Source organism: Mustela putorius, unplaced genomic scaffold (genome assembly GCF_011764305.1).
Source record: "Mustela putorius furo isolate JIRA1106 unplaced genomic scaffold, ASM1176430v1.1 tig00000129_pilon_pilon_pilon, whole genome shotgun sequence".
In the NCBI taxonomy this organism is placed as follows: domain Eukaryota; kingdom Metazoa; phylum Chordata; class Mammalia; order Carnivora; family Mustelidae; genus Mustela; species Mustela putorius.
In genome coordinates this window covers 22,579,742-22,607,718 of record NW_025421290.1, presented here as the reverse complement: position 1 = coordinate 22,607,718, position 27,977 = coordinate 22,579,742, and the positions used below count along the sequence as shown (strand labels likewise).

The following is a 27,977-nucleotide window of genomic DNA, read 5'->3' as shown; positions in this document are numbered from 1 at the left end:
ACTCATGTGGTCCCAAGCTGTGTCCCATGCCAAACAAATCTAGTCCTATTAGGGTGCCCTTGCTCCCTCTATAAACTTCAAGAGCCCATTACTGGTAATAATTCACAGGGCTGAAATATGGTAATAACATCAGGATGCGTGCCTATCAGTATTCTAAGGAGTACTGAAGTAACAGCCCCCCTCTGGATGCCGGTCTCACAAAACAAAACAACAAAGTCCGGCTAAGCGGCTAAGCAAAGGAGGGGGCTGGGAGAGGCAGAAAGCACTCTGACTCACAGCCGTCCAGCAGCCTGTCCCCGCTCCTGAAGCACACTCAAAGAGGCAGCCTCATTTCGTGACGTTACTGCAGCGTCTTTGATCAAGGCAAAAAGCACATCCGTTTCAATCACGGTAACGGGACAAGCGGGCTGTCGGGCCGCCGGCTGCCCACCGCGGTGAGCCGGCCTCGGGCCTGCGGACACATGGCAGTGCTTAGCGTGTCAGACAAATGAAGGGGTTCTTGACTGTCTAGCCAACATTTGCTGAACTTCAGGGGCCCCTGTGTTTAGCAATTCCTCTCTCGGCAAACACCACCTGGCCTCACCAAAGCCAAAGCCGGCCAGCGGCTGCCTGTGGCCAGGCAGCAAAGCCCTGAGAGCCGGGAGGGCAGGAGTCAACCTTCTCACGAGCAACACATGGGGGGGGTGACACAATCTTCAAGAAAGGGGAGAATGCCGACCATCCACTTACCCTCCCCCCCACGACCTCTACCACGGTTCCCGGCCCCAAACTTAGTCGAGAGAGGTCTGATTTTCTCCCCTACGCGGGAATTCCCAGCAGTGTGGTTACAGAGACAGACACAAACACCTGCCTTCTTTTCACCAGGATACATGAAAAATAAGAAATTGTGGAGGGAGAGGTTCAACAGAAGGTTTTCCTTTCCTTAAGCGACATTGTCCATAATATCTTGGGAAGACGTGAGCAGTAGCGCCAGCATAGATCCGCGGAGGATGCTGAGGAAAATGCAGGATATTTAAATAGCATCTATGCGTTCCAAGGGTTGGACGTGCACGAGTGTATGTAAATCCTCACCACAGTCCCATGAGGTAAGCTATCGTGATACTCATTAATAATAGTCATAACAAGAGTAACATATAATAACATACATAACGTAATGACTGTGATTATGTATGATAATAGTGGTGACCATAATCTCCATTTTTCACAGAAGGACATTGAGGCCCAGAGCTCTATGACTCGCCTGAGGTCGGGGCTGGGTGCCTTCAAGATCCCGGGGGAAAACCACAGCAGGAGACTGCCTTCTTGCAGTCCACGCCTCAGAGCCTTCTGGAAAGCTGCCGGGGCAGGGCACAGCAGAACCGGGACGACTGAGGGCCTGGGAGCAGGAGGGGTCTGACTCTGAAGCCCAGCCCTGCCTCCCCAGTCCCTGTATGTGGGGATAACAATGCGTACCTTGCAGGCTTGTGGTGAGGCGTTAGTGAGAAAAGGAATAAAAGTGCTTCTCGAATTGTCTGCAGTCAAGGTCAGTTTAACCCAGAGGCTCTCCATCCTGGCTGAACATTTGAATCAGCTGGGATTCAAGTACGATGCCCAAACCCTTCCCCGCCACCCCTCTGCATTTCCACGCCAACAAGTGATCTATCCGAAATCAGCAATCCCCAGGCCCAGCCCCAGAAAGAAACCAAAGGCCAGCCTGCACCGTCTGCCCCCTTGATTCAGAATTACAGGAAAACTTTTAAACCTCGGAAGCCTCTTCTTCCAGCTCTGAGGCAGTGGGACTCCTCCAAATGCTGCTCTATTCCCCACAGGGAGAAGCAGACACCAGGCCCACCCCCAATCACAGGACTGATGCACGCTGGTCCAGTGTGACCTCCCCTATGTTCACCTGAACCACGCCTTCATCCAGCTTCTCACACCCGGCACACTATATCCCCCATCCAGCCGGAAAGCTTTATGAAGGAGTGCCCTATTGTCCCGCACTGCCTGTGTTTTAGAAAGAGTTGTGCGGGGCGCCTGGGTGGCTCAGTGGGTTAAGCCACTGCCTTCGGCTCAGGTCATGATCTCAGGGTCCTGGGATCGAGTCCCACATCGGGCTCTCTGCTCGGCAGGGAGCCTGGTTCCCCCCACCCCCCTCTCTCTCTCTGCCTGCCTCTCCATCAACTTGTGATCTCTCTCTGTCAAATAAATAAATAAAATCTTAAAAAAAAAAAAAAAAAAGAAAGAAAGAGTTGTGCCAACACCAACATATCCAACATCGGTTCTACACAAAGCACTAACCAGAAGACCGTGCAGGATGAGAGGGGGGACGGCCCGAAAGCAATTTCTAAATCTGAGTGAGTGAGTGCATGCACGCGCCCGTGTGACGTGACACACGCACTCCAAGAATCACGGTACAACGTGTACTCAAAAGGAGCCCTGCTTCGTTCAAGGACTAAAGGTGGGAAGAATGGGATTGCAGAAGGGGTAGAAATGAACAGTGAAGGGATTACCAGGGTTGCCCTTGGAAACTGGCAGGGATAAGAAAAATAATCAGCATGCATTTAACAGAAGAGAAAAATGGAGACAGCCAGCAGGGAGGACGGGGACCAAGCAGTGCCAGTTTCCTGGCTCAGACTTCATGCCCCTTCTCAGGAGCCACTGCCAGCTGGCAAGGGACAGCACGGAGGGCCCAGGAGGGGGAACGCAGGCACCAGAAGGTAGCACAGAGGGGTGTCAAAGAGCCCTCCACGGTTTCCCAGAAAGCAAAGACTCTGAGGGGCCCTCCCACTCGCAAGCGCCTCCCCTCGGCCGCAGTCCAGGAAATGGGCCTGAGAGACTTGGCCACGGCCTTACCTGGGTAAAGGAGCCGTCCTCGCTGCACTCCGGGACGAACACTGCCTCCTGGGGCTTCTTGGCTTGCTCCAGGGCCTGAGCCCGTTCCAGGCGACACTTGCTCTGGCCAGCGTCTATAAGAGGAGAGGAGGAGCGAGGTTTGTACGTCCCTTGAATCCACACGGGAGACATGAGGCAAAATGGCTGCCCAGGCCTAGGAAAGCGGAGACAGAGCCTCTCTGCGGGGGGATGAGCCCCGTACCGCCAACTGGCTTTTCTAACAACACGAAGCCAGGGGCTAGTACATGCTGCTCAGCCTCCCCTTCCCCTTAGTGTTATTCTTAGAAAAGTTAGGGAGGTGCATTTATACCAGATTCTGCTCATTTTTTTTCTCCCAAATACCCTCAGCCCCTCTCATGGGGGTGGGAAAAAGTCCCACTTCTATTATTTTTCACTGGGTTTATTGAAAATCTTGCAAGCCAAAGGGGTCTCAGAGATGTTTTAGAGTTCAAGAACGGCAAGTGTTGGGGCGCCTGGGTGGCTCAGTGGGTTAAGCCTCTGCCTTCGGCTCAGGTCATGATCCCAGGGTCCTGGGATCGAGTCCCATGTCGGGCTCTCTGCTCAGCAGGGAGCCTGCTTCCCTTCCTCTCGCTCTGCCTGCCTCTGCTTACTTATGATATCTCTCTGTCAAATAAATAAATAAAATCTTAAAAAAAAAAAAAAAAAAGAAAGAAAGAAAAGAAAAAGAATGGCAAGTGCTTTCTTTGGAAGATCAGAAGCTCTAAGGCAGCCTGCTTGGTCTCACACAATTCCTACAAAAGCTCTAAGCAGTCCAGGGCTCACAAACACAAATATCTACAGGGCGGAGGAAAGTGATATAAATTAGGGAGTTGAATCGGGTGTGCAAAGAATGGCACTCAGCTTGGAGATGCCGCAACTGGAGAACAGGCCCCCCCTCTAAAGGAGGGAGCTGCCACTCAGGTCTCACCATGTGTCTCCCTGTGGGAGGAAACACAGACCTAATATGATCAGAGCTTCCAATTATTTATGAGAAGTCTAAAAATCCAGATTTTCATGTTGAATCTCTCCACGTTTAAATGTTGTCTCAAATGTTTTTAATATTTTTAAACATGTGAGCAGCCCAAACAAAATACATCTGTTGGCCAACAATTTGGAAGCCTTCCCTATTCAGGAGCCAACAATAATGTCTTGCCATTTTAAGCATCTCCATTTACAAAAATAAAAAATAAAAATAAATAGCTCTAGCCAGATAGCAGTACATCCGCTAAGCCCTAGCCTGGTGGCAGTATCTGAAAGACAGAATAGGGCTCATTTCTTCGGGTAGGCCCGCTTTCCTTCTCCTAGTCCCCAGGGGAGGGGTGGAGGGAGATGAGCAAACACAAGGAATGGACTCATTCTGAGCCTCCCCCACGGACAGCGCCCCATGCAGGGCATGGTGGCGCCTGCCTGGGAGCCTCCTGTCTGCTGGGCCGGGGCGCACACACTCACCTTTGCATCTGCCACGATGCACCACGCCCAGGTTTGGGTCTCTGCACTTGGCTCGTTGGTACTCACACATGGACTCATAGGACCTGCCGTCGGAGGCACAGATGGGTTTGGGCTGAGTCCTGGAGCAGTGGAGGTTGCACTGAGGGTCACGGTCGCTTATGAGGAACTAGGGTGGAGAGAAGTGAAAGGGTGTCCAGGTTACTTTTGCAAGGAAAGTAGGGGTGAGTCCATGTCTCACAACACTGGTTTGCCTGGGGGAGCAAGTCCAGAATAAACCCAGAAAGTTATTAAATCCTAGAAGGGGACGGGGAACGGAGCAGCCATGAAGCCTAACCAAGGAAAGCATTCTGTGCTAAGTCATTCACAGGCAGGATCTCCTTAATCCTCGAAACGGCCCTGTGAAGTAGGAACTGTTTGTTTTGTAGATAAAGAAATTCCAGCCAGAAAGAGGTAACTGGTCCAACGTTACACAGCTATAAGTGATGGGCTTGAACCTAGATCAGTCAGAAATCAAATCAAAGCTTTCACCACCAGGATATTCAGTCTCTCCATCCTTGCACGTGGCCACACGACCTCTGTTTGGGTACTTTCCCAAATCCAGAACTCACTAGCAATCTCTACATTCCATCTTTGGAGAGTTTCATGTATTAGAAAATAGCTTGGAGACCCAACTCAATCACCCTTCAATTTCTGCCCACTGCTCTCTGGCAGAATAAGAGTGATTTTCTATGAGAAAGGGATTTCCTGATTTTAAAAGATCATAATAATCAGATTGGGAAACGCTGAGTTAAACAGGTTCCTTTACTGTAGGACTTCTCAGACACCTTTGGTACATCCTTACGGACCGTGCTGGCAGCCAATTGTGTGCTACTCTTTCCATTGAGCTACTTCCCTTCCCTTGAATCTGGACTGGCCTCAGTAATTTGACCAACAGCATGCTGTAGAAATGATATTTGGGACTTCTGAGCTTTCCAGCTTCCTCCCAGGCCTCTTACAACACTCACTCTGGGGGAACACAGCCACCCACCGCAAGAAGCCTAACAACCCTGAAAGCGCCACATTATGTGGAAGCCCAGGCTAGCATGTGCCAGAGCCATGGGCAGACAGAAATGCCCCACCAACCCAGGCACAGAGACCCAGTGAGTGAAGAAGCCATCTGATGAGTCCACCCCATGCCCATTCTCCTCTGATTGCAGCTACCAGATGGAAGTAAGTTATTATTCTTATTATATTATTATACTTATTTGTGTGAGACACCCCAAATAAGAATCGCCCAGCTGAGCCCAGTCAACCCATGGAGCTATAAGGGATAGTAATACATCGTTGCGCTAAGCCACCGAGTTTTATGGTAGCTGGTTACACAGCAAGAGAGAAGCAGATCAAGGGGCATGTAAGACAGCGCATCTCACACTTACTTGACCATGAACACTTTTATCAGTGAACCCCTATTAGCAACTATAGGATACAGCAGGAAAATAATAATTGGATCCTACAATAATGAGCTTCTGTTGAATAACCCATGATTAGGCTGCATGGGCATTGAGAACTGGATCCATTCTTAGCCATCCCTAAATACCAGAGTTCTAGGCCCACTCAAGGCTCTCTACCAGCACAAGCTGACACAATGCATATCTCACCATAATGTAGGCAATGCCATGAGCACACATCTGGCCATTGGTGATACTAGAGTTGACTGAATAATCATGCCAAGCTTATAGGGTTTAGGGGAGGTGTGAATACGACCCCTGTTTTGGGTATATCTTGAGGCCCTCTGTGCAAAGCAAATAAATGAGAACTTGATCCTTTTCCAGAACAGTGGAAGGAGACTGGAGGCAGCATCACTCCCTTCAAGGGAGCACTAGGAACACCTTCACCCTCCATACTGGCCAAATTCCTAGTGAGTCCAAGCCCATCCACTAGCACTCAGACCGTCTCTCAACTATAAAACCAGTCCCTCCTGCTAGACTGACCTCCCACCTGGGTGTTGGCTGCTCAGCACAGGGCGGGAGCAGCTGTGGGCTAAAACCATACCGGCCTCCTCAGGATCGACAGTGCAACTTGCCTTCCCTGCAGACCCTTGGGGCTCCCACATGCACGGGCTCAACCTGAGTCCTGCCCTAGCCCAGAGGGAAATGCCCTGAGTGTCTCATAAAAGAGTCCAGCGTTCTGGGATTGAAACCAACACTGCAGAGAGCCATATCCAGAGGAAGCCTGCTGCCTCCCAGGCCACCACGCAGAGAGAAGAGTTGAAGCTCACGAGCACTGAGCCCAATGTAGGGTTTGAACTCATGACCCTGAGATCAAGACCTGAGCTGAGACCAAGAGTCTGATGCTTAACCAACTAAGCCACCCAGGAGCCCCAGAACTATCTGTATCTTCTAGAGTCCGGGAAAACCAAGGAACTCATCCTTGGTCACAAAGGGATTGGCGTAGCCTCAAGAGCAATAATTATAAAAGCTGATAATTAGGTCTCACTTATGATACATTAACGAATTTAACCCTATGAAGCAGGGCAAGTTACAATCCTCATTTTACAGATGAGGAGACCAAAGCCCAGTGACCCCTCCAAGCATGTACGTGTGAGTGTCAGATCTGACACCCCCAGCCTGGCTCGGAGCTCTGCTCCCAATTACACCCAAAGGCACTTCTTCATTATTCCAGAGCAAGGCTGCAAGTACGAGCTCTGAGCCAGTTACAAAACGGAATTCACAACATCAAAAATGATTTACCGAGAGCCTACTGTGTGCCAGCCACCAGCCACTAAAGATCCGGACAAGACAGGCCTGCTTTCTGGGCACCTGAGGCCTCCTGGGAGAAGCTCCTCACAGGGCCCTTGTTCACTTTAAAAAAGCAGGGATCAAAAAAGACAAAGTGTCTTTTCAAACCGAAGGAGATTGCCCCGTTCTCTCTTCCTCGGCGCACGGGAGACGAGAGCTATGGGCGTCACCGTGGCATTGAACTACAAGCCATAAATTTGGTTTGGAAATGGCTAGCTCTGGGCCAGCAGAGACGCTGCGGCAGCCGTGCCAGAGACCAGCTTAACGACTGGGGGAACATTCTGTCTGCAAATAGACAGGTTAAAGAGCTTCAGAAGAAGCCCCACCTACCCCAACCCACGGAGATCCTTCCCACCGCCACAGGGGCTCCCAAAAAGTTCTATCTAGAAATTACTGGTCCCTGAGGCCAAGGACAAAAGTTGTGCGACGGCATGGGGCCATTGCTAAAAGACTCTTCCATGGTCTGTGGTGTTCTATTTTCATCTGTTTCAGGAACTGTGCGTATTTGTGGTTGTCCTAAAAAACAAAAAAAGGCAAGGAGTTCTATAAAATGGACTTTTAATAGGATGACTGCCCTAATGGATCACCCAAAGCTCCAGGGCCCAAGGGGATCACTTTGGGTCCACAAACTCAGCTTATTCACCCACCCGTTCATCTACTTTTGTCTTTAGTAAGCCAGTACGATGCACCCAGCCCTGCAGGAGGCCTGGCAGGCAGAACACACCCACCCGGGTCCTGCCCCTACTGGGCTTGCACTCTGGGGTGGAGACAAGTGAACCGGCAGTGGCCGTCCAGCAAGGGAACAGGATCCTGCAGGACCTAGAGAGCATTGAATCCTAGGGACTCTGCAGTGCAAAAAGCCACACAATCCAACAGAGTATTCTGCAATGACAAACGTGTTCTGTATCTGTGCTGTCTAACACGGTGGCCACAAACCACACGCAGCCATTAAACACTAAAATGTAGCTAATGCCATGGAGGAACTAAATTTTTAGTTACATTTAATTTTAGTTAGCTTAAATTTGCATAGCCACATGTGGCTATGGGCTGTCGTGTTCAAGAGCACGGCTACTGAGGGGGAGGGAGAAAGGCTCATCCTCCCTGGAGTTTCTCCTGGTTGAGCCAAGCTAAGACTCACTGGACCAAGGCAAAAGAGAAGCAGAGCCTGAGGGCACGTTCCACATTTTGAAGCTGGACATAAAATCAGTTTGTAACTTATTGACCAACAGCACCACAGCCCAGAAGTTCCTCAGTCTACCTGAAGTCACAACGGTGGCTTTTTCTTCTCTTCTGCGGGAGTTAGGAGCTCAGGCTATAAGTCCCAAGTGCCAGCCTGTGGCCTGGGTCAGTTCTTTAGACACACAGACCAAACTTAGGAGTCTGAGTCACCCTGGGGGATCCTGAACCCCAGAGCCACAAACGTCTGTCGTGGGCTCAAAAGCAGCCACGGTTGCAGGAAGACTTTGGTGTTGGGCGGGTGCAAGCTGTCTCCCCAGCTAGACAAAGCATGAACCATTTCCCTTGGGGAGTGGTGGGGGATAGGGCACAATATTTTCATAAAAATCCTCACATACATTCCCTTCCTTCTTCCTAACCAAAAGACAACAAAAACAAAGCAATTATGCTAAATATGATTGTGTAATACGGAAACCAAACAAAAGGGGCCAGGACAATTGTGAGTTTGCGATCCTCTGCTACTCCCACCCTCTCTCCTTGGGGAGTGAATGATTCCAAAGCAAACACATGGCAGTTTGTATTCTGCTCACATTTGTAAAGTAGGACAAACCCTTGAAATACACATAAACAATCCATCTTTCCTGGTGGAAAAGTAAGCCACCGGCTGGGGGCCATCTTCTCCATAGAGACGGAGGTAGACGAAATCAGAGTCAGACCAACAAGCCCTTCTCCCTGATATGCACGCATGCCCGTCTTAGCCCTCAGGTTCCAGCAGCGTAGCAGGCCAACTCTGCCACAGTTTGGCACAGAGAGGTCACGACAGTACCACAAGCCATGTTTGGTTGGACTGACTGCCAGGTTTCCATGACGATATAGGGAACAGCAGAGGCAGCCTAAAGTGCTGTCCTTTATAATATAGAATTGGCTTTGCAGTCCTAACTTCCACCTGTACCATGCTGATTTAACCAGTAGCTGAAATTCCAAGTCAGCATTTTCCTGGTAACATGCATATGTCTCAGTTTTTCTCAGGTGTAGAAGTGGGGGTGGTGACCCACCCACTGGGGCTTAGAAATGTGAAGGCCACAATGTGGAGTGGCAAGGGGCCACACTGTGGCAAGGGGCATTCCCCTTTATGATATCAGGTTCAAAAATCACAGGTCAGACTCCACTAATCTGAGGTTTCTCTTTAACAAGTGTGTGCATAGCACAGCTTCTGCCACTCACTTTCAATATTTTTCCTTTGCTTATCTGTTGCTGCAAAGAAAACCAACCCCATACCCATTGGCTTTAAACAACTAATCATTTCTCCCAAGTCCATGGGTTGGCGGGGCTTAGCTGGAAGGTTCTTCTGCTCCACGTGGTGCCAACTGAAATAACACACTTGGGCTGCACTCTGCTGGGAGCTTGGCTGGGGCTGGAACAGCCGCTGTGGGGTCCCTCACTGGTGCCTCCATCAGGGCTGGTTGGGCCTCCCTCTCCAGCAGGCTTTTCTTGTTCATCCATGATGGTTTCATTCAGTCCTTTCTCTCTTGCCTAGAGGTCTGACTGAACCTCCAACCTTTCCTCCCCATTCCCGTCCAAATTCCATAGCCCACAGAGGTTATCATCGTAAAGAGCAAACGTTTTCATGTTTAAACACCACTGTTATTAGTCCCTTGGAGCTCCTGGGGCCTCATGTTCACCCTTTCACCCAAGCCCTCAACACACTGCACCATCATCTGTGTGTTCCCGTGTGTGTGTAAAGGACCGCCTTGCCCTCTGTGGCTGTGCGGGGTCTTGCACAGTGCCTGATCTACAAGAGTCGTTTGATACCAGTTTGAGGGGGAATGGGGTGACTGTCAAACCTTACCGAAAACATATGCTGCATAAAAGAAGCTCTTTTTTTTTTTTAAACCAGGTACCATGGAAAGAGATATTCTTTTTTTTTTTTTTAAGATTTTATGTATTTATTTGAGAGAGAGAGAGAATTAGAGAGAGAGGGAGCACGCATGAGAAGGGTGAGAGTCAGAGGGAGAAACAGGCTCCCTGCCGAACAGAGAGCCCTATGCCAGACTCAATCCTGGGACTCCAGAATCATGACCTGAGCGGAAGCAACTGCGCCACCCAGGCACCTGGAAAGAGAGATCTTTGGCCAACCACTACCAAACACTTAAAACTCTCAAACATACAGAGGAATATAAGCTGCTTGTTCTCTTCTTTCCTTTTAAGGAACATCTATTAGATAAGGAAAGCCATGCATTAAACACAGGATTTTCCCCTCGAATTAAAGGAAATCACAAAGACATTAAAGGAATGTACCAGAGTGGCTGAGGCAGGACCCACATCTCCATGGCAGATGCCATCATGAAGCAGCCAAGTGAGGCTGGCCCGGTGGGAATGCTTCTCATGCAGGCCCCCAGAAGCCCTCCTCCTCCCCTTCAGATCAGTTGTCCCCTCCATAAGGTAGGCAGTAATCTGAGAGGCCCAGGGTGGCTGTGTCTGAAATGAGTCTCTGTCAAGGCAGAAAGCTGTGTTAATTTAACAGCCAGCGTCGTGAGCACTATGCTTTTTCCTGCTTCTGCCTTATGTAAGCACTTGACTAAGAGCAACCACCAGATGATAAAATGGTATCAATGATTCATTTATTATATGTCAGGTTTTTGACACCCTGAATTCACTTTTCCACAGAATTAAGATTGTAAGTCATGGTGAGTCTCCTGGCCCAGACTGCAGATGCCCACTTGGAAGGAGCGGGAAGGGGAGGGATCCCTACCTGTGTGCCTGCTGTGTAGATGACAAGCATAGTGAAGGCCCCTCACATCCGGGCCCCCAGTGAGCCCCCCTGGCACTGTTCCTTCCTGCCTCCGGACCTACTGGTCCTTCTCTGTGGACGGTACCCCAACCTCATACCTCCTTTCATTCTTCCAATCTCAGCGCAAATGCTGCTTCCTTGAGGCACTGACTTGAGCCTCCTTGACAGTTTTTTTCTGTGTCACGACTGTCCTTCAACGACCAGCAGTTCCACTGTATGTTTCTTGCCGAGGCACCAAGATCTGGGGGCCACACCGCTGGATCCCTAGTACCGAGCAGGAGCCTTACCCAAAGTGGGCACTGGAGAAATACTGGCTGAGCTGATGGATGAGGAGGAAGCCAAGGCCCCCAGCCAGGTCAAGCTAGAGAGTGGCCGAGCACACTCTATGTCTGCCTCGGAAGGGCCAGACTCTTCCTACTACACCTCGAGGGGCCTCCTTTGGGAGTGGGGGAGGTGGGGGGGCGGGGGCTCTTTTGTTGGCTCTGGTAGTGGTGCCCAGGGTCTCCGGCGTTCTTCGGTGGGCAGGAGAGGACAAGGGTCGCAGGCAAAGCAAGCTTTCCTCAGGGAGGACTATTTTTCCCATCATGTTTATAAGTCAAAACCTAGATCAAGGGTTTAGAACTCAGGCACCACAAAGCATTTATGGGAGGTAAAACTCTTTGCCACTGAAAGGAGAAAAAAGCCGCTCCTGGAGCCAGTGCCTGGAACAAACAGTAAAGAACCGCATTCCAGATGTCTAGCTGTAGCTCAGCCTCTGACTCTCTAAGCAGGGACTATCCGCCTCTTGTCACTTGCCTCACCAGCTGCAAAACTGGACTTTGGTTTTTTTCCCCTGGGGCTTGCGTCTTTGGGAATGAAGAGCCATTTCACATTAAAACGTCACTCACCCACCCGCTATCTAATCCATCATCTGCATGGAAAAGCCACATCCCGATTTCTGCCAGCTTGCTCTCACCCTTCCCTGACCCCACAGCCACTGCATTTACACAGGTGCGAAGGAGGGTCTCGATCTGGCGGCTTCAGAGTGGGGCCGAGAAGATGGAGGAGGGGAGATAAGGGAGGTCAAAGGGAAGGGGAGGTCTGTAGCCTCGCCAGGGTCTGCTCTTCTTCGACACACCTTCACCGCGGGCTTGACAACAGCACGCACCCCGATTAAAGGGCTTTTCACGCTGCTGAAGGAAAGCAGACGTCCCCCTCCAGCTGTTCGGCAGCTGGAACCACTTCTGTTGTTTTAGCCAGGAGAGGCCTGACCTTTGTCACCCGGCTCCCTCCCCAAGGGAGGAATTTAGTGGTCACCCCACCCCATCTACCCAGCTTCCCCCCTCCACTGTGCCCCCCCACAGCTATGGGGATGACCAGTCAGGACCCAGGGGAGAGGTTGTCTTGGGCCAGGTGCCACTGTGGGGGACAGGAGGGGACAGGAGGGGACAGAGGGTCAGTGGGTTTGACAAAGCAGCTGGGCCCCTGGGTCCAAAGAAGTACTAACAACACTGCAAGTTGGGGGGGTGGGGACTCAGACGCTGGCAGTTCGCACAGACCTGACCACTCCCCATGAGTGCCCCCAGACAGTCTACGAGAAATGTGGAGCAGATAAAGTATGGGTTAGGGTCCGCATTATCAAATTTCCAAAAAAAAAAAAAAAAAAGCATGATGGTAAGTGAAAGAAGCCAGATTCAGATTCAAAAAGCCACATACTGCATGGCTCCATTTATATGACATTCTGAAAAAGGCAAAACTATTCAGATATCAGTGATCGCCCGGGATTGGAGGGAGGAGGAAAAGCGTGAGAGAATGGGGGTGGGGGTCTCTAGCTGGGTTATGTTGGTGGTCACACAACTACATAACCATTAAAAATCATAAAAAAGTGTACACCTAAAAAGGGTGAACTGTACTGTAAGTAGATTATATCTCAATAACCAAAAATAACCATAAAAACTAAAGAAAAATAATGCCAAAGCATGTTTGTTTTGAATGGCATACTGGACCTCCTATAGGCTGTAAAAGAGGTTTCTGGAGATTTCTCTGCCCACTGCCTCAGATTACCAGGCATCTTGCTAGGTGCACTGGGGATTATGGAAAAAAAAAAAAAAAAACAAGAACAAAGGCCCTGTCCTCCAAAGCCGAGCTAGTCGCAAAGACTAGCATGTACACAGCTGGTTCCACAGGGACCGAATTTGCAACACCAGCAACCAGGAAGCAAAGCCCACGTCTCAGACAAAAGGGTGGCGTGTTTGAAAATAGGGTGCCAAGAAGTCCAAGAAAGCTAACTCTTTAAAAAAGAGAGAGGGAAAAGAGGAGAGGAAAGAAAAGAAAGACGAAAGAGGCATCTATTCAGCAAAGAATGGCTGAGCACCTGTTATGCCCCTGGGCTATGCTGCGTGCTGGGGACAGAGCAGCTGCCCCCCTGTTCTTCGGGTCCGAGGAAGAAGTCCATTCAGATTAGAAGGATCCAGGAGGATTTCTCAGAGAAGACGCCATCAACAGGGAGGGATGTCAGAAAGGCATCCTGAGCAACAGTGCAGGTATGCAGAAGTAAAGAAGCACACTTGTCTTTTTTCTTTTTAGATTTGATTTATTTAATTGAGAGAGAGCATGAAAGAGCAAGAGCAGGCAGGAGGGGCCAAGGGAGAGGGAGAAGCAGACTCCCCATTGAGCTGGGAGCCCCGTGCCGGGCTTGATCCCAGGACTCTGCGATCATGACCTGAGCCAAAGGCAGATGCTTAACTGACTGAGCCACCCAGGCGCCCCATAAACTCATTTAAAAAAATAGATTAGGGGGTCACCTGAGTGACTCAGTTGTTGAGCATCTGCCTTCGGTTCGGGTCATGGTCCAGGAGTCCTGGGATCAAGCCCCACGTGGGGCTCCCTGATCAGCGGGAAGCCTGCTTCTCCCTCTGCCACTCCCTCTGCTTGTGTTCCCTCTCTGTCTCTCTCTCTGTCAAATAAACAAATAAAAATCTTTAAAAATGAATGAATAAATAAATAAATGAAAGATTAGGAATTACCATTTAGGGAGAAATAAGGCTCTAGGGCCAGGTTGGGGGCAAGAACACAGAGGGTCTTGAAAATGCCAAGTTGTCTCTTTCTTTCTTTCTTTCTTTCTTTCTTTCTTTCTTTATTTCCTCCCTTCTTTCCTTCCTTCCATCCTTTCCTCCTTCCTTCCTTCCTTCCTTTTTAAGAACTGGAAGCCAGTGAAGGAAGTAAAAGAAAAGGTCAGAGCCGAGCTGTGGAAATCCCTGTCAGGGGCAGGAAAGACCACAGAGCCTGATCAGGAAGTTACGAGAGCCACATGCAGCAGCAACGAAGAAGAAGGGGCATACGGGAGCCGAGGAAGTGGCTGGGGAGGCCTACTGGATGAGCCAAGAGCACCAAGAACCAAACAGCTGTGTGTGTATCCCAGGGACACACACATCTGGTGGTAAGGATCTGCGACATGAGCACTATCCCTCCACCTGGCAGGAACAATTTATTCTGTCCAGGTTGGTGGCTCCTTACGAGGTTATCCTGAGCATTCTCACAGGCTCTGCCCAGGGATATGCTCCAAATTTTCACTGGGTATCGCTATGAGTGGGACTATCTAATGTGTCACTGAACATGCTGGCCAGTGGCAGTGGGACCCAGACATGACTTCTGTACACCCTGGCCCTGTTCCCCCCCCCGCCCCCATACTCTGTCCCACTGTCCCTAGTAGCCTTGTATGCCTAGGGATATGTGACATGGGTTTTACAACTCGGGGAGTGAGCAAGGAGATTGGTCAGGATTGGGGCTACTGACTATGGGGGTGGTGGGTGTCTGGGGTTAGTCCCAATAAAGCTGGGTGCTGGGCAGTAACTAAGAACCTCTGGTTGGAAGGACAAGGTCCCAGAAACAGAATTGTTTTCACAGGAGACTGGATGGGGCTCTGGGCAAAGTGGGAGGCATAGAACCTGAAAAAGATGTTCAAGAGACGCTAGATCACTTGGAGAGATTCTAGGCATGCACAGAGCTCCTCGAGGGCTTAGGTGACAAAGAGACACAGAAAGGAGACAGGTCTTTTCCCCACCTCTGCGTGAAACCCAGCCCAGCTCTGGCAACTGAGTCAACGGCTTTGGCAGCAGCTGGAGAGAGTTCCACTGGCACAGACTCTGGTGTTCTCATGGTGGGCACTGCCAGCAATGAGGTTCCTTTGGGCAAAGGGGAAAATCATGACTAATTTGTGGAAATATTTAAAGCACCCCAATACCGTTTGAGCAGTTGAGGGTCTTGAAGTCATTGCCATTTGGGAGTAAAGGTAAATGTGGTGCCATTTTTGTGAGACACAGACAGAAGAGGTTTGGAAATATCCGTTGTAAGGACAGAGACAAAAGGGAGTGAAGTCTACTTCGCAGGCTGTGGAAGTCAAAACGGGCAGCCCCGAGCTTAGGAAGAATTTGCAAAGGCTAACTGAAAATCTGGAGATCAGTTTTCCACAACAGTGACACTGCGTACGGTTGTCAGGCTCCCGGGCTGGTCCATAAAATCCCTCAGTAGCTCACGATGTGGCCGAGATAAAGCTCACGACACTTGGCCCAGAGGAGGATGGAGAGTTTGGGGTGGGTGGGAGTTGGGCAGTCCTCCCCAAAAAGAGCTAGTCAGCTGAATCTGTTCAAGACTAAGGAGTATGCGTGCGTCCACAGTATGGACACCTGTACAAACACACACAATCTCGGAACTATCTTCTGGGGTGGAGGGTGGGCACCATCACTAGCTTTGGTTCAAGAGTCTGGGGTCAAGCACATTGACGAAGATAGCTGCCAGCTAAGTGACTTAAGAAAGCAACAGCACCGGAAGTCTATTTCCCTCCCGTCACAGATTTGCCTCTCACTCTCAGATCTAAGTCCTTCCGCATGACAATACATTCCCTAGAGGAAGTGAACAGAGACCCCATTTAGTGAGCCCTGCCACCACCCACGGAAGTCATGCCCCGAAGCTCCTGGTTCCTCCTGCAATAGGCCAATTGGGCCATTTGAGCCCAACCCCCTGTGGTGTGCTTCCTGCTGTCACTCCTCACACGAATAGCACCCCCCTCCCCAGCATCCTTGATGGTGGAGAAACCCACAAGCTTCCTTTAGGACTGACTCACTCCACCCGAAAAACAGACACTGGCCAAGTCTCCTTTCTCATCCTGCCAGAGGGCCGCCTTGAGCCCTCCCAAGACCATGGCTTGGGATTCTTGGTGCTGCTGCTGTAGTTTTCTGACCTTAGAAGGTATGTGTCCACTCACGTAAGCTGCAGGACCATCGGCTGCTCTTGTTATCAACACCAGCCCCACTGCAGCCCACCCGAGATAAAACGCTCCCAGGCAAAGTCTAAACATGGCGGGAGGAAGGGGCAGGAGTGGTACACCCTCCAGGCTCCTGGGACTTATTTCATGCTTCCCTCATAACTAAATGCAGAAACTAGTGTACTTTGAGTGCCATGGGATTATCACGAAGGGAAACTGTCATTTTAATGCCTGTTTCATTCGGTCAAGATACTATGGCACATATATATATACAGGCTCATTTTCATATCCGCTTATGCCGTGGGGCAATATCTATAGACAAGGGAGATAACAGAGGAAGAGGCACTTGGGGAAATCCACCCTCTTCCAGCACTAAGCCCTGGGGAGAAGGCTGAGCAAGCAGAGAGTGAAACAAACAAGAGGAAATCTCAGTCTTGCTCTGTCCCCGAATTGTGTTGGGACTGTGTGTGCTCACACTGTGTGTGTCATTTTGCTGCTATTTCCATGGTCATCTTGAGGTCCTGCTGTCCTGGGGCTGGGTTCCAGATCACCAAATACACACACACGTACACACATGTGCCCTCACCCACACGTGCAGGTGCATGCGCATGCATGCGTGCACACACACTGCCTGTAAAGTCGCTTACAGACAAAAGAGAAAAAGAAATAGTCTGGCCCATGCAGGACGGCCATGTGCCATGTAAAACCCCCAGTGCTGTCAGCCCATCTTGGGCTGAAAATCCCCACTGCGTCGCTCAGACAAGGATTAATTACTGCTGTCCAGAGCCCAGGCTCACGTCTTACTTCACACAAGCGTGCGGCTGTTCTGGGCAGGGGAGAAATCCTGTTGACCCAAACTGGGCCAAGGAAAAGTAAATAGAACCATGTCAAATTCTACAGGCAGGAATGGAAGATTAGTGGAAAACCCAAGCAAGCCCCCGCCTGTGGGAGAGAGAGAATGGTTCCTCTGCTTTCCAACCCTTCTGGTTCCCGGGCACAGAGAAAGTCTTTCTTTGAAGGATAAAGCCTGTATTTTACTTTAGGGAATCTTTTTCTTTCAGTCCAGACATTCATAATCCTACGTCCACATTTCCCTCAAGCACCGGGCCAGACAATCTGATGGAGAGGGAACCTATCTTTGTGCTGAGCAGCTGGCGTCTGGTAAGCAAGCCTGGAACCATAGGGCACAGGGTAGGCTGAGTCTATCTGGGAGCACCGCGGGGCGCACCAAGCAAGGAATTGGGCTTCTTGGGCTTTCTGACATGACATATGGGGAGTGTGCTGTGTCTCTACAACCCTGCAGTTCGTATATCACATACGCATGACGTCCTTCTAAGTCCTTGGGGCTGCCAGGCTACCAAGTTGGGACGCAGGCAGACTTCAAGGACAGGGTGGGCCAAAGCAGCACCTACCTCCCATGTGCAGCAGATACCTTGTGGAAGGTTCTTCTCGGTCTGAATCACAACATGACTACCACCCCCCAGAAGAGATGATGCTCTTCCTCAGCTGACCCAGAAAAACAGACTGACTCAAAGGAGAACCCAGAGAACCCGCTGGAAGACGGTGTAGTTCCAGCTAGCCTGAGTACTCAGGCTGCATCAAGATCCGGAGATGAGGGGCACCTGGGTGACGCAGTCACTTAAGCATATGACTCTTGGTTTCGGCTTAGGTGGTGATCTCAGGGTTGTGAGATCGAGCCCTGCATTGGGCTCCACGCTGAGAGCAGAGTCGGCTTGAGATTCTCTCTCCCTCTCCCTCTGCCCTTCCCACTTTGCTTGCACAGGTGCTCTTGCTCTCTCAAAATAAAAACAAATCTTTAAAAAAAAAAAAAGATCCAGAGATAACTGCCTCCCAGCCTGGCCTCCAAGAGGATTAGCACTAAGGGTAATGTGCTGGAACATTTGATCTTATATAAGAAACTATCCTTGTAGGGAAAGCAGAAAAAGACGATTTCTAAATTGCCCCTTTTTACCTCAATAGATATATACTCTTAAACCCTGATGCGTTTTAAAGCATATTGGAAGAACATGCTTAAAGTAGAAGCTTCTTTGCTTTAAATAGATTCTCCATGCCAGATCTAAATCTGTTGGAGTCTTGGTATCCACCAAAAAACACTATATTTTAGTGCAGAAGTTCCAAGAAAGAAGACTATATTTATCTACCCTAGACTAAAACACCTAATTGCCCAGCTACATTTTCAAAGCAGAAAGAGAAAGTTGGAGAGGCAGAAGCATTGGAGAAATAAATTTGGGGGGAATTCTCATTTATTGTATGACTTCTGTGTGCCAGGTACAGTGCTAGGCATCGTATTTGAATTCTTTTCATCAGTCCTGACAACAACCCGAGATGTAATATTTTGCATTCCACTTTACAGATGAGAAAACCAAAGCTCAGGAAAGCCAAGCAATTGCTCAAGTTCACACAGTCAGAACCCAGAGACAGACCTATGACTCCACAATATCACAGGCCAACACACCATGTGAGGACCCACAGGATTACCTGATCTACAAAAGGAAGGAAGGAAAGTAGGAAGGAAGGAAGGAAGGAAGAGAAAAAAGGGCCCTGGATGGCTTAATTGGTTAAGCATCTGCCTTTGGCTCAGGTCATGATCCCAGGAACCTAGGATCAAGCCCCACATCTGGTCCCCTGCTCAGCAGGGGTCTGCTTTTCCCTTTTCCTCTGTATGTGCTGTCTCTCTCTCAAACAAATAAATAAAATCTTTAAGAAAAAAAAAAGTCACCTGATCTAGCTTTGGGCTACATAAAGTCTCAGAGTTTTAAAAAAAATTCAGTCTGACATGGTTATGTCCTTGCACAACTGAATAAAGAAAATACAGATTCCTATGACCCAGCTACCACATTCTCACCTCCTGCCTCCCAATCCCTTTAAAAAAAAAAAAAAAATAGGACAGGCGGGCAGTGGGGAAGAGTGAGACAAAACAAAGATTCTGGATCCTTTCCAGGCCATGGCACCTGGTCCCCAGCAAAAAAGTTTCCCAGGACCCAACACTTCCGGTTCCTGCGGTCCAGCTCCACTCCGTCTTCCCGTCTCACCTGGCTGAGAGCTGTTTCCAGCAGGTAAAAACATCAGGGACAGAGCTCAGAGTCCATGCCATTCTATTTCTGATGTGGAGGAAAAGGGTTTGTCCTCATTTATGAGTAGGGGGCAAGATGCATACCAGACTAGCTCAAAACCCCAACCCCAAGTCAGACAGCTGTGATGTTTTTAGCAGGAACCAGATCTGAGCCTTTCACAGGGCACAGCCAAGAAGGTGTTGTTGGGGAGGGTCGTCTGCCCCTGGCAGAAAATGCAGGTGTCAAAAGCATAGACTTGGAGTAGACAAACCCGGGATCCCATCCTTGGACTGTGGATCTTACTTAAGAGGTCCTCTGTGAGACTTAGTATCCTTATCTGTCAAGACAAGGAAAAAGAGCCGTTTCTGCCAACGGTTAATCTGCAGATGAAAGAGTAGGTTGGCTCATGAAAGGTTCTTGGTAAATCTTAAGATATCACTATATTATTACTTCCATTATCTGCTCAATCAGGGTTTTTCAAACTGCATTCCACAGTTCCACATATTGTCACTGGAGACCCTAGGGCCTCCCTGACCGGTCGTCTGAAGCAGGACAGCAGGTGGGACAGGAGATCTGGGAGAAGGAGGAGTTGAGGCCACAGAGGACCCCTGGGGGGGGGTAGGATGTGGGGTCCTTAAGGGTAAATCAGTGCGCGCCCATGGCCCAGAGGAGGAAGGGAGAGCGTGCGCAGGAAGCTGCCTAGGAAGGTCGGCATGAAGGCGCAGCGGGGTGCCCCCTTCCACCGGGCCAGATGGCCCCCGTGGAGGCCTGTGTAGGAAAGTCCCTTCATAAAACTGGTGTTTTCTGCTGGCTCCTCGGACAGCGGCGGGGAGAAGGGCTGGCGGCCGAGAGAGTAAACGCAGAATGGGCAGTGAGGAGGCCCTGGCGGAAATCCAGGCGGGAGGTGCTGACAGGGGCCTGGGCTACCCGGTGGCAGTGGGGATGGAAAGAAAGAATCAATACGGGAGGTGGTTTAGAGGAAGATTCTGGAAATGGCTGTCCCCATCTTCTGGTTCCAGCCTGCCTTAGTAAACGCGACGTAATTAGGTCACCTCCTGCATTCCCTGCTCCAGGCCAACAGCCGCTGCTTTAGGCACTGCGGGGCTGGATGAGTGTCCTTGTCAGGGAGGGAGTGGGAGGAGCACTCTGTCGCCGGCCAGGCTCCTCTTGGGACCGTCTCTGTGGGTCCCCCTGGAGAGGGAGCTTTCCCAAGCCCAGACCCTGGAGGCCAGCGACTCCGGCTCGTGTCCCAGGGAGCCTCCTTCCTCACACCTCTGACCCTCCCAACTCCACCCAGGGACCCGGCTGCTGGCTCCTACCCAGGAGCATGGGGAAGTGGCTGGGTGGTGTTACTCTGCACCCTGTCGGCTGCCAAAGGGAAAGATCCTTTCCCAAAGCCACAGCCCAGTCCAGGCGATTGAAACTAATGTTCCACAGAACACTCAATAGCCCCTGACCCTCGCCCCAAGCACAGACCCAGCCTCCCTCAGAAACGTCTTGGGCACAAGACAAATGCCACACAGACCTCCTAGGTGAGGTGGCCCAGCAGTTGACTCATGAGACCAACTTTGTAGTGGTCCGGTGACCTGGCCAGAGACGTGCAGAGATGAGAAGGGGGCCAGCAGGGGAGTCCATCTCCAGGGGCGGAGACAGGGTGGAGGCAGTGGATGAAATAGGGCCAGGAATGACCCAGAAGCAGACCTAGTGCTCAGGCTGCTCTCAGGGTCTGTGACACCCTCCTGGCCTGCCCCCACCTCCTTAGATGAAGACCACAGTGGGTGTAGAGCTAAGCAGTTCCCTGGGGGGTCGTGTCCCGGCCCTTACTTGAACTTCCAGAAAAGTGACTATCCCCAGGTTGGTACACATACCACAAAGAGGTTTCTTTGTAGGAAGGCTTCTTTCCTCCTTTGCCAGCCTGAAGCAACCCCCGCCCCACCATCCCACCCCGGGTCTTGCCTCCTCCCATGTCCACACCGAGAAACAAGCCCCATGGAGTCTGGCCAAAATCCAAGGGACTACTAAGAAGTCCCACCTGTGTTTAATCCAGCCCCAAGAAACTCCTTATTGACTTGTACTTTCCACTGGAGATCACATAGCTGGCTCTCTGCCCCCCGCTCTCTGGGGGCTTGGATGCCTAAAGAAGCCTCCAAGATTCAGTACCCTTTGTCCTGGGATTAACTTTCCAAATGGCTTCCAGAACATCTGTCTAACACACTCATCCCAGCACCCTGGAAGGCACTTGGTTTCTCAGGCATTTCTGTGGCCAAGGTAGCACAGTATTTAAGACCGTGACCTTTAGAATCAGACAAGGATTTCAAATCCCAGCACCACCACTTACTTACTGTGTGACCTCAGGACAGTCATCTAACCTCTCTGAGCCTTAGCTTCTTCATTGGTAAAATAAGAATAATTCCATTCCATAGATTTGTCACAAGAACTACTGAAAGGGTGCTTATAAAGCACTTGGCACAACACCCGGCACTTTACAAATGCTAGATAAAGGGTGACTGACTGTCTTTGTTAGGACCACTCCACTGCCCTCAGACCAAAACCCGATGGGGGAGAAAGAGGAAGTAAGGAATGGAGGAGAAAGACTTCAGCATGTGGAATGGTCCCAGCTTCCTCTTGCTCCTCCAGTGGGTTGGTGTAGAGCCCCTGGGGACCTTGGCTGTGGCAGACCCTACCCTCTAGAAGGTCTCTTCCTATGCAGCTTGTAACACTGTCTCTCCAGTCCTTTGAAGAGATCCTCTGTCAGAGAGATCCAGACCCTCCAGAGAGTTGCCACTCCAGTGTAGACAGATTTCCAGACGGTCATTTCCTCTCCAGAAAGGTATCTATACCATCTCTATCACTTGGGAGATAAAGAAGTAGGTTTTCCTGACCCATCCTTAGTGAATTTATGATGAAGGTAGAAAATAAGAACAGACATAAGCAAAGGAAGTATGTGTATGTATGTATGTATGTATGTGAACACACACACGTACATGTGTTTACACATATATATGTACATATTTGTATATATATGTATATATGCAGGATATAACTATTTGGGTTGTGAAGATATGTAATATTAGTAACTCTACCCAGAGGAGCACATTAATTGGGCAAAACAGATTAATCTAGATTTTCTCCCAAATTGTTATGTTTGATGGGTTCCTATTTCAGTTGCACTCTGAAATAAAGGTCCCAGGAAGCAGACAAAGGGCCCACTGAAGAGTGCCCCCAAAGATGGGCACAGAAGAAACCCAGGGCATGCAGCCATACTACCTTCACCAACGAGCAGAAAGATCCAGAGCTGGGACCACGCCAGAGTGCGCAAGTCCAGCTACAAAGCTCTCTGGACTGGGCTGGACCCTCCCCCCTGGCTGCCTCTGGCTCTGGCCTCAAACACACTGAGCCTGCATCAACAGGGGATTGCGATGACCCAAACTATGAGGAGACTGCATTTTTGCTTTCTGAAAAAGTCTTGATTTGCCAAGAAAAACCATCTTTGATACACACAAGGAAAATCTTGAAATAAATCAGAGCTGCACATGGGTACAGCACAGCTGAGGAAGCCTGTCCACTTCCTGGAGGAGGAGGCGGGCTCCTTGGTCAGCCCGACCTCCCGTTTCCCAGGCTGGGTGCCAGCAGCAAACACTCACAGTCTATGAGTGCATGGTCTCCTCCAGGCCTTGGGCAAGTCTCTTATCCAGTGCGGACCTGAGGTCTGAAGCTTTCCGGGTTTATGAGAAGCATCCCTTCTCTTCGGCAGGAAGCCAAGCGCATCCAAACCCAGTGGCTCTCCTTGTCCAGTTCCCAGTCACCTTCTCTTCCGCACACAGACCCCAGCCTTCTATTTCTTCCATTTCTAGTTTCCTCCCTCTTAGCTTCACGTTACTGGACGGAGGGGAACTCTGCTCCATTACTCCCGGCCAAGGTGGCTTGGAAGTCCTGCTGGGTGATCAGTCCTGCCAAATGCTTGGTTCGGATGTGAGCAAGGACGGAGGACCAGCCCCATCCAGTCTCCCTCCAGAAAACCAGAGCAAGGAGAAGTGGCCGGAGAAGTGGCCTCGCCCCATGCAATCCTGCACTCCCTCTGAGGTTTTCTGGCCTGGGTGAGAGGTTTCCTCTTACCATGTTACTGAGCTCAGCTCCCCATCCTGCCAGCCCCCTCACATTCTCAAGCAATCGCAAGGCCCTTCCTGTCTGGCGTTCGTGGGTCCCAGCACACACGCAGCAAATGCTCAGAGGTCAACGACCTCCAAAACCAAGCCCCGGGCCCAGACCTTGTGAAGCCTGCCTGGGGGGGTAACACCGAAGCAATGTAAGTTGGCCAACACTCATAAAACACATTCTGCATATATTATCTCAAGTGGCCAGGGGAAATAAGTGCAGAGCTTCTACCCCTCACTCTTTGTTTGTGGCCTTGGACGTGCTGTTTAACTCCTCCATGCCTCAGTTCCCGCAGCTGTGAAATGGGTATGATGACAGACCCAGTACATAAGGATGCACAAGCAAAGTGAAGGCATGTAAAGAAGGCAAAATCATGCCTGGCACCAAGTGAGTGCTCACAAATGACCATTATTGTCGCCCACGTCGTAACACGGCAATGGGTGCGCAGTCCTGAGGTTCAGAGAGGCCAAGGAACATCCTCAAGGTCCCCACATAAAGAACGGCCAGAACACAGCTTTCAGTGAGCTCTTCTTACTCTGATGTACTTCCCACCATTTGACATCCAAGACCAGTCACTAGGTGCCTATGCGCCATTCTGCCCCAGGAGCGGCAGCTGTGAGCTGGGCAGGTGTCCGTGGTCCCTGACTGTGCCCCACCAGGGAGCGCAGAGTATGAATCAAGGAAGCTGGTCTGGGAGCGATTTGACAGGACTGCTCAGAGTGCTGGCTGTGGGACAAAAGTTGGGTTCCGTGGTCTCTGAAGAAAAGGCCATTTGATCCTCCGCAGGGCCTCTAGGACTGGAGGCCAGGAGAGGGAGAAAGGACAAGAGCCCGGCCCCCAGAGCCCTATTCTTTCCACTTCCCCTTCCTGGTGCTTTCAAAGTTATGGGGACCGTCACCTGACCCGCAGCCTGAGGCAGGGACGATGGCTCAGTCCTGGGGGGCACAAAATCAAAAGCCAAGACTCAACCTAGCTCTCCACAGGGGAGCGATTGTTCTGGATACTGGGCCTCCTGCTTCCGAAATCTCCCAGAACAGGATTCAAAGGCCTGAATGGCTTAACTTCATTGTGCCCTAAGAATCTCTCAACAGGAAAATGCTGCTTCTTGTTTTTCAAACAAAAGTGTCATCCAGGAGAACATAGTGCATTTGTGTCTGTTCCCCAGACACGCAATGTCCAGACCTCATCAGAGCTTTGGGAATACCAAGTCAGGAGTCGGGGAAAAAAATGTGAAAGGCCGTGATACTAACCAGCTCCACAGGCCTCCATGCCGGAGGCTCCTGAAATGAGCCCCCCTCGAGGACAGCTAACAGGGCCCCAGGGAGGTGCACCTTCAGTCAGGAAGAGCCAGCGCACCACTCCAGGGTGTGCTCAGGACTTTTCCAGAACTTGTCTTTCCTGGTGGTCTGAGGTATAAGCAAGAAACTGGGTTTCATTTCCTGCTTTGCTTATTTTGATAAGAAGAAAGTTGGAAAAAGAACAACTTCTAACCTACCATGGATGGAGTGGCCTGACCTTAACTGGGCCCCTGAGAGGGGCCCAGAGAGCTGGCAGCTCTCGAGTCTCCTGGGGTGCAGTCATTCAGTCAACAAACACTTGAGCCTATTATGTGCCCGGCACTGTTCTTAGTACTGGGGATGCGGCAGTGAGTGGGACCCATGAGGCCCCTGCTCTCACAGGCTTGACATCTTAGGGGGCTGGGACAGACACACAGAAATAAAAGGACAAACCATTTCAGACAGTAATATGTGCTCTGAAGGAAACAGAACCAGGTGATGCCAGAGTAGCAAGTGACGGGCTCATGAGGTCGAAGAAAGACGAGACAGTTGGGGGTGGGGAAACACTTGAGCAGAGACTCGAAGGTCAAGACGTGTTACCCACACAAAATCCAGGGCACTCTCATCCCCTGCTCGTGCGGAGGCAGAACGCTGCAGCCACTCTGGAAAACAATCTCACTTTCTCACAAAAGTAAGCCAACTTGCCCCCTATGACCCAGCAATCGTGCTCCTTGGTATTTACCCAAAGGAAATGAAAACTTACGTCGACACGGAAACCTTCCCATGGATACTTAGAGCAGCTTTATTCGTGATTGCCAGAGCTTGGGAGCTACCGAGATGTCCTTGAGTAGGTGGCTGGATAGATAATCTGGGGGTACATCCAGAGAATGGACTATTATTCAGCATCAAAAAGAAACAAGCTATCATGAAACACATGGAGGAACCCGAAATACGTATTGCTAAGTGAAGGAAGTCTGAAAAGACTATGTATTCTAAGGCTCCAACTCAGGGGCGTCCTGGAAAATGCAATACTAAGGAGACAGTAAAAATATCAGGGGTTGCAGGAGAGGGATGAATCTGGGGGGTTCTGGGGGACAGTGAAAACACACTGCACGATACCGCAATGGTAGAATCAGGCCATTCAACATTTGTCCAAACCCACAGAATGTACAGCACCAGGAGGGAGCCCTAATGTAAACGACATCGGACTTTGGGTGATTACGATGTGTCGGTGTAGGTTCACCAGCTGTAATAAATGTCCGACTCTGCTGGGGGAAGCTGATAATGAGGGACGCGGTGCACGTGTGGGGGCAGAGGCTTGTAGGGGAAATTTCTGTGCCTTCCTTTTCATTTTGCTGCAGATCTAAAACTGCTCTCAAAACTAAAGTCCTTTAAAAAAAAAGAAAGAAAGATCCACCCCAGGGACTTTTCGAAGAGGGTAAGAAAAACGCAGGGAAATCAACGTTGAGGTCATTGACGATATCCAGGCCCAAGAGATGAGGGAAGCAGCTTAGAGTAGGATAGTGGTTTGGGAGCGACTGGACAGGATTGGTCAGAGTGCTGGAGAGACAGAAGTCAGTACAGATGGGAGAAGGTCTGGAGGCAGAGTCTATGGGATTTTCTGATGTACCAGATGTGAGTAGTTAAGGGGGAAAAAAATGGACCCAGAGTGATCTCTAGATTTTGGGCTTGAGCAAACGGAATGGTAGTGCCATTTACTGAGATAAGCAAGTCTGGGGAGGAGTCAGCTTGCACGGGAAGAACAATCTGAGGCTTATTAAGTCATAGATGTTTACTGGACGTCGGTAGTAGCTGCCACTGTCGCCCCACGCAGATCCTGTTTTCTGGCTGGTGCATCCATCACCCGTTTGCTGCAAGGGCAGAACTGCCTTATGAAGGCAGCCATTCCACCAGCGGACACAGGGAGGTGTGTGCCTGCCTTCCCCATACACCCAGCACCTCCACTCCCCCACTCCCCCCCACTCCCCCATCCCCCCCACTCTCCCACTCCCGATCAGGCCAAGATCAGGCCAAGGCCAGAGATTATCTGGCACCACCTGTTTTTTTCCCCCCAGCTTACTGAAGCATAATTAAAAAATAAAAATTGTATTTAAGGCATACTACATGATGTTTTGATATATGTATACAGTGTGAAATGATTACCATAATTAAGCTAATTAACAAGGTAACCTCACATACTTACTTTCTTTTGCATAATGGGAACACTTCAGATCTACTCTCTTGGTAACTTTCAAGTATACACTAGATTACTGCCAACTATAGTCTCCATACTGTACATTAGATCCCCACAATTTATTCCTCTTATAACTGGAAGTTCATACCCTTTAGCCAGTATCTCCCTATTCCCCACCTCCAGCTGCTGGCAACCACATTCTACTATCTCTATGAGCTTGACTTTTTTTAGATTCCAGATATAAGGGAGTGGCACCATACCTCTGCAAGTCTCCTCTCCTACCCTATCCTGTTTCCCTTACTCGCTTTCCCCTGAGAGCATGCTCTCAGAAAATCTCACGCACCAGAATCCCTATCTCAGAATCTGTCTGCCACCGGGTACCCAACAAAACAACTCTTAAATGAAAATGTCCAATAGGCAGCTGTCCTAGGAGCCTAGTCGTCAGGGCTGGAGATGTAAATGCACCACGAAGGCATGGATCTAAAGCTATCTGGGCGAAACGGTACGGCTCAAGGCAGAAAGTCCAGGACCATGGCATGGGCGATCCCATACTGAGAGGGGGTAGCCAAGGAGACACAGAAGGAAACCCAGTGAGTTCTCGCTCCTTCCGGTCCACTGCCCTCCCCATCTGCACCTGGCTGTCAGAACCAAGGAGAAAACTCACACTTCCATGGAAATCATTTCGTTGCACTTACTCAGACATTTATTGAGTCCTACTGTGAGCCAAGGGGTGAACTGGCAAGGAGGGCATTTGCTAGGGACAGCAGAGACCCTGCCCCAGGAGCTCACCCATGGGAGGAGTCAACAGGTGAATGAGGTTCAGTGTGACAGCTGATGGGAGGCAGAAAGTCCCAGGTCAAGTTCTATTGGTTTTCCAGTTGTCTCATCAGCTCATTCTTCCCCCCTCTTCTGCCCATCTGTACCCTTGACCCACCATACCAAACATATAGTGAGAGCTTAATTCCCATGAG

General features: G+C 50.2%; 1 protein-coding gene across 3 annotated transcripts in view; it reads right to left on the bottom strand.

Annotated features, from left to right (window-relative positions):
- SMOC1 (SPARC related modular calcium binding 1) overlaps positions 1 to 27,977 on the bottom strand; it is a 148,332-nt gene that overhangs the window by 77,770 nt on the left and 42,585 nt on the right. For all 3 annotated transcript variants that reach the window (XM_013055565.2, XM_045071027.1, XM_045071029.1), the window contains exons 2-3: positions 4,321 to 4,486; positions 2,833 to 2,945 (exon numbers count right to left, since the gene is read on the bottom strand). In XM_013055565.2, the coding sequence (XP_012911019.2) occupies positions 2,833 to 2,945; positions 4,321 to 4,486 (279 nt within the window). The remainder of the gene's footprint in view (positions 1 to 2,832; positions 2,946 to 4,320; positions 4,487 to 27,977) is intronic.